This window comes from Diadema setosum, chromosome 9 (genome assembly GCF_964275005.1).
Source record: "Diadema setosum chromosome 9, eeDiaSeto1, whole genome shotgun sequence".
In the NCBI taxonomy this organism is placed as follows: domain Eukaryota; kingdom Metazoa; phylum Echinodermata; class Echinoidea; order Diadematoida; family Diadematidae; genus Diadema; species Diadema setosum.
In genome coordinates, this window is record NC_092693.1 from 36279054 (window position 1) to 36286164 (window position 7111).

Genomic DNA, 7111 nt, shown 5'->3' on the forward strand with positions numbered 1-7111 from the left:
TTCTAACTTGTGCGTTGTTCACCGACGAATTAGTTCATATTCTTCTTTGATCTATAAACGCACCAGGGACTTACATGATGGCTAGTATAGCATCATCTCTACGAATGTGCAGACAGGTAAGTAATATTGTAGTTTAAAAAAAGTTTTTAGTTTACTGATGTTCTGTTATCAGCGAGCGAGCAAGTTGTTGAATCAGGCTGTCCGCTATCCTGACTGCGTTCAATGCCTAACTGTAGTAGAGAGGTCCCGTACCACGCAGGTAGCTGCGGCCAGCATGGTCAGGAGCACAACCTATTGACTTGACCACCCCCGTATTGACCCTGTGAAGAACCTCGTGCGCAGTAAACAAGTGGTTTAATCAAGGAGGTACTAGGCAAGATCGAGCGGAAACATACATTGCTAATGCTTTTCTAGCAGTGTGAGCAAACTCATCTTAATACAGCCGATCCATTCTTTTAAATAGATAATTGGTACCGGTATCTCAAATACATCAGATTGGGAGGGATGGGCGGGGCTGTTGTATACACGTATTAATACAATACTGTATTGACTCTACGCAGCTCCGGGTAGGGTTTTTTTTTTTTTTTTAATTGTTTAAATGCAACCAAACAACAAACAAAACAAACAATATAAACAATGTACAAATGACCAGCCTATAGCAATAAAAAGGGTTTAAACAAGTCACCTTAAACTGTCTGCCATAATGGAATAACAAAAGAAGATGGATGTCTATGAGATAAAATATATAAAAGTAGAGGATCAACCACAAAAGCATGGACCACTTCCTCAAATGGCATTGCAATTTACCTTTCTTTTGTGCTATAGCATATTCAATTTTCTGTTTATACTTTAGTGAAGCCATAAATGCATCAAAATTCAGAGTCAAACCTTGAAATCTACATCTATAAAACTTAAGACAAAGAAATAAGAAATGTATACATGTACAAAATTCTATGTCATTATTTACACCATACATCATATATTAAAGAGCGAAAATTTAAGCTCTGGATAGTTGGCAGAGGAGCATTGCATGGGGGGGGGGGGGGGAGGGGGAGGGGAGGGGTGTTTGTTTGGTTATTAAAGGGTCACTTATCCCAAGGGTAAAAGTATATTAAATATGGCATGGAATGGTTATTATTACAGTTTGTTGTATCCTCATAATTACATTTAAAGTTATTTTGGGGGTATTTTTTGTTATTTCTTATCATCGGTTATTTTAGCACAATTTAAGTTATATCACAAGTTGTGAATCCAGCAGGGCGAACAGGGCGTGCACCCCCCCCCCCCCTTAGGAAAAAACTGAAATGGGACACCCTTTTATTTTTTTTCAAAGCTGAAGTTGTGCTGCAGCCAATTTTTTTTTTTTTTTTTACCTGTCAGCCGATGAAACGCGTAAGTGGGAAAAAAAATTGCACGGCCATAGCCTTTCTTTTTTTTTTTTTTTTGCTCATCAGCTGATTAAACCTGAAAGTGATACCAAAAATATATTTGCCCCCCCCCCCCCTTTAATGGAATTCCTGGATCTGCTACTGCATCATGACATTCTGATGAGGACATCAAGATTGTGATAAGTTTCACCTTTGGTGCCATGAAATTACTTCAAAAGGAGGTCTCTGTTATCAAAAGGTCTATTAGCCCTATTTGTCACAATTTTTAAAGGACTTACCATTTCTTCTGGTTTTTTTTTTTTTTCTGGGCGTGGTGTGTTTATAGCATAATGTGTCTGAGATACTGCAGAGTCACACAATTCCATGCATAACCCTGACGATCGAGTGGAAATGAATTGATAAATCAATATTTACCTCACTTTTAAAGTGCTTAGTTATTTCCCCATGCCCCCATCCTGGGCAAGATAATTTGTAAATATCCATGTCAGACTTTGGATTAAAAGACTCCCTGTTTATCCTGGTCTTACCCGAGATATACATGACTTGGACTTTACATGGGATTGTATTGAGCAAAGTTGGTTTCCAAATCTCAGATGATGATCCGGAGCTGATATTATTTCCCACCAACTCCAAACAGGTGGCGAAGTCATTAAGGTGGGGACAGGCTTCAACTGGTGCCAGCATCTATTCCTCTACCAGACATCACCATGATGGGTCCTCCTCGGACCCGCCCTCGGACAACAAGTTCTATGAGTTTCGCACCTACAAGATCAAGCCTGCCAGCTTCCCGGAGTTTGTGAAGCTGACCAATGAAAAGATGCACCTTCGCACGTCTCACTCCAAACTGATCGGCTACTGGGCGACAGACATCGGAGGCCTCAACGAAGTGGTTCACATCTGGGAATATGGTAGGAACTGGAATTATGGAGACCTACCTCAAATTTTACTAAAACGAAAGATGTATCTGTATAAACTAAAATGATAAAATTGAAAATGGCAAGAATACCAAATTATCCAATTCTTCGTTGTTTATGTAAAAGAAAGATATACAAAAATGAACTGGATTTTGGCGTCTGCACATTATTAGATCTTTTAAGCACTGCATTCTTAATTGTTCTTAGTTGCTCATTTCAAATGAGACTTGTGTTCAAAGTTTACATCATTTACAAATAAAAGTAAAAGAACAAAATTGGGGTGCTAAAAGAATGATCTTTATCATGTGACTTTAAATTTTAATGTAGATTTTATTAAACCCTGTGTCCAGACCCTTGCAGAATATCACTATGTGTTTATTAATATTCCAACAGAGTGTTTTGCAGCAAGAAAGGCTGTGCGTGCTGCCCTGGCAGGCGATCAAACATGGCAGAGTGAATATTTCTCAAAGGCCCTACAGATGTTTGAAGCTCAGGAGAATGCATCTATGACCCTGTTACCATGGAAGCCCCTCCAGGATAAGCCATTCAAAGAAGGAGGTAGGTAATCAATGTGGAGTTCATATTTACCAAGCTTTTTTTTTTAATGTGTAATCTATAAGACTGAGTACACAGAACATAATGAAAGCACAAAGATGAAAGGCAGATTTTGAGGAATTTGCGAAGAGATACTGACATTAATATTCATAACATCTTTTATACTTATAATTTGTTTTTCTTCAGCCATTAGGAATGTATAAACCAAAGACATTTTAGGCCTACTTTATATTAACTGGTCTATGGTATACACATACAATTTGCAATTTCTGAATCTTTATCTACTCGGGTATCAGAGAACTGGATATGATTTTAAAATCATTAAAAGCTTGTTTCCTATCCCTATTCTTTAAAGGGAAGATAAACCCCAAGAGCAATGTGGATTGAGTGAAAGCAGCAACATTAGTAGAACACATCAGTGAAAGTTTGAAGAAAATCAGACAATCGATGCAAAAGTTATGAATTTTTAAAGTTTTGGTGTTGGAACCGCTGGATGAGGAGACTACTAGAGGTTATGACATATGAGTGGACAACAATACCAAGAAAATATAAAGAAAATTCTACAAAAATCCATTTTTCATGAAAATTACAAATTCCATCAACTTGATACTGACATATGTTAAGGGTAGCAATTATTCCCCCTGCTTTCTGAAAGAGGTTGGTCCATTGCTCTTTCATGATTCTAGAAAAGTGAATTTTTGTTGAATTTCCTTTATATTTTCTTTGTATTGTTGTCCACTCATACGTCATATCCTCTAGTAGTCTCCTCATCCAGCAGTTCCAACACCAAAACTTTAAAAATTCATAACTTTTGCATCGATTGTCCGATTTTCCTCAAACTTTCACTGATGTGTTCTACTAATGTTGCTGCTTTCACTCAATCCACATTGCTCTTGGGGTTTATCTTCCCTTTAACCCTAATCAGGCTGGGCTTTTTTGGCTATGCTATATCGGGGGGGCGGATTCCGCCCCCCCTTCAGATCTCGCCTATGGAACGCGCGATCGCACCGAAAATCGGCACACGCGACGCCCGCGACGTATTCTATCAAAATGTATGGTTGCTTTCTCCGAAAAATTTTTCTTATATTTTATATTAATTAATAATTGTAATTTATGCATAAAATCAGTTTTGGGCTCTAAATCACTTATTTATGCTCCAATTAAGCTAATTTCTTTTTAAAAATGCTTCTTGTATCATTCTTCTGAGACATAGGATAAAAAAAAATCTGTATCGAAATCAATTTCTTATGTATTTTATTGTTTTTTTTGAATTTCTTATGTATTTCTTTGCTTTTTGACCTTTTGTTTTTGTTTGTTTTTTGGCCAAAATTTGTCACAGACATTTTTCAACGCATTATTATGCTAAAATAAATTAATTTCGGCCATTCTAAGTGAAGATATGAATTTTTATGTGAATTAATTGAAAAAACACAATTTGCATTGGATTTGTACACAAAATCACGTTTTGGAGCAATTTTGGGGTTGACAAATTTTTTTCGAACGGGCGTCGCGTCAAAACGGTACGCGCGGGCGCAACAATTTGGGTCTCAAAAGTTGCGCGATACTTGAAAGAAAAACAGTCATGAAACATCGCGGCGGGAGCTCATCGCGTTGTGAAGATATTGCGCGAAACGTCGAGGGGGGGGGTGGATTCCACCCCCCCAGCCTGATTAGGGTTAATACCCTGTATACCACATCACATTTGTTATCAACCTAGCAAATATTTATCTTTTTGTTGTTATGATCATCGGCAAGAATGCTTTATAAACTCAAATGCACACTGTCACATCATTCAGGCGTGTACGAGCTGCGACAGTACATCCTGCAACCCAAGAGTGTGGAGCTCCTGAAGCCAAGGATTCTGCTCAGAGACGAGGCGTACACCAAGCTTGGCTGTGGCAAAATGGTCGGAGCATGGATAGGAGACCTGGGCAATGCCAACATGTGTAAGTTATAAGGATGAGGAGATAAAAGTGATGTTCATGATAGTAAGGAAAGGGATAGTGAGTAGAATGATTTGATGATGGATGTTGTTGACTATGCTGTGAATACAGTGCACTTCCATCATGAAAACACGGTTATAATGAAATTCCGGTGTCAACGAATGGAATTTCAGACCACGACACTATCTGCTCTATGTTATTTGTTTGGTTGAAATGAAATTTCGATATAGCGAAAGGAACTGTTTAGGGGCACTGGAAGCTCTAAGGTTATAGATGCTCTGTGGTGGTATCTCAGCCTTATTTTTGAACATATAGGACAAAACTTAAGTTGGCAGGATAAAGGTAGTCTTAACCTGGAGCAAAAATCTATATCTTAAGTGGGAGACGCACAGCTGGAGCGGGAGAAATTTGAATTCAAGCAGAAGAGCAGGAGATTTTCAAAAAAAGGCCTCAAATCAAGAGAAAGAAAGAGAGAGGATGGAGTCTCTGCCATAGGCCTACAGTGTGTTTGTGTTTGTTTACTTTTCACTGCTGGCTACCTGGAAAGTTTTAACAATATTTTTTTTTCTTCAAAATCTTCTTCCCTCTTCAGTCTACCATCTGTACAGCTGGGAGAGTGCCGACAAAAGGGTGGAAGCAAGGAATGCTGTTTTAGAAATGGATGCATTCAAGAATTTACGTAAGTAGAGCGGCAAGTTTCAGCTTCCAAGAAATACCATCGTGTGTGGTCCTGATGCTGCAACTATGCATTTTTAGCATCGTGTTATATATAATCCCTTATATGTTTTTGTATCTCATCGTGCAAGATTCTGACATTACTGCAGACATTACACATACTCACTGGGTATATATACACAGGCAATGAGTGTAGATGTCGTGTAATGCACACATTCTGATAGTGGACTCTGCTTGAATGCAAAATTGAGCTTGTATGGCTGTAATGATTATGATAGTTATGATAGTATAATTTTAATAGTCTCGTCTGGGTGCTAAGGATGCAGACACCTCAGCACTGAAGTTGCCATTCTTGAACACTTTTCTAGCTTAAAGTCACTTGAAGTAGTATTTATCTGGTTTGTATATAAAAAGTGGATTAAAAATTGGGTGAGTCTTTTTGTTTCTTATCACAGCCTAGAAGGAAATGTATCATCTCTCAACTGATTAATTAGTGCGCCAAAATCGATGTCTTTAACCCTGTGATGCCCAACCTTCAGTTGATGGTCATCTTCCTGCAAAGAGACAGTAGACAAGTTTGAAAAGTGTCCAAAAGTGACAAAGATGTTTGAGATGATCCCTATAGAACAAGAAAGTATTCATTATACTTGTAAGGAGGTTCAAGACTTTTGCAAACATTGATTAGAAATGAATTTGCAGAAAGATATAGAATATGACGCATTGCCCTCATGATATATATTAGCACTTGACACGAGAGTATGCTTACTTTGATAATTATGTAATGTTAACTGTCATAAAGAGAGATATTGCTTAACAGTAACACTATGTTTTGTTTTGTTTCTTCAACAGCTAAGTGTGATGCTCTGACGCCACAAATGGACAGCAAACTCTTATCTCCACTTCCATTCTCACCCCTCCAGTGAAAAGAGGGAAGAAAATACACCTGCTCTATGACATGATAAGTGAAATTGCAGCTGGCATATCCTTTATGTTTTACAATGAACTACCATCATTACAATCAATTTCTCTCTCTCTCTCTCTCTCTCTTTAGATATATATATATATATATATTTATATATATACTACAAGGGAGATTGATCGTAAGAGACTTCAGAGAGATCAAGATTATATATATATATATATATATATATATATATATATATATAATTATCAAAAATAGAACAGAACTCAAGAAATGTATCATGCTGTCAATACCAACAATTTACTTGACGAACACACAAATTTGTTGGGCTCCCTGCTCTTTGGCAAGTGATTTGATTCTAAGAGAACAATAGCAGAATATACATATGTGTATATATATATATATATATATATATATATATATATATATATATATATATATGTATATGTATATACATATATATACTGGTATATATATATATATATATATATGTGTATATATATATAATATATGTGTATATATATATATATATATATATATATATTTATTTATACTGTATATATATTTGAATATGCAAGTAATTACCAATTAGGTTTTACACACAAGCAGTGTGTAGAAATTGTGTGCTATGTAGAGGGTTGATAGCATTGTACAGTAATTTGTGATTACTGGTGCTTATTTGATAATTCTGTCAACAATAGTGCCTTATTAAAG

At 36.7% G+C, this 7111-nt stretch overlaps 1 protein-coding gene across 1 annotated transcript; it reads left to right on the forward strand.

Moving 5' to 3' along the window:
- LOC140233425 (protein NipSnap homolog 3A-like) lies at positions 1-6501 on the forward strand. Its single transcript, XM_072313534.1, has 6 exons — positions 1-116; positions 2026-2296; positions 2696-2860; positions 4654-4803; positions 5393-5479; positions 6325-6501. The coding sequence occupies exons 1-6, from the start codon at positions 75-77 to the stop codon at positions 6396-6398; spliced, it is 789 nt and encodes a 262-aa protein (XP_072169635.1). The 5' UTR covers positions 1-74; the 3' UTR covers positions 6399-6501.
- The last annotated feature ends 610 nt before the right edge of the window (positions 6502-7111 follow it).

What these genes read in the sequence shown, in the direction of transcription:
- LOC140233425 (XM_072313534.1), top strand. Translation starts at nt 75, where the DNA reads ATGATGGCTAGTATAGCATCATCTCTACGAATGTGCAGACAG. An exon ending in GGTTCACATCTGGGAATATG is followed by an intron (nt 2,297 to 2,695) that starts GTAGGAACTGGA and finishes ATATTCCAACAG; the next exon opens with AGTGTTTTGCAGCAAGAAAG. An exon ending in CCTGGGCAATGCCAACATGT is followed by an intron (nt 4,804 to 5,392) that starts GTAAGTTATAAG and finishes TTCCCTCTTCAG; the next exon opens with TCTACCATCTGTACAGCTGG.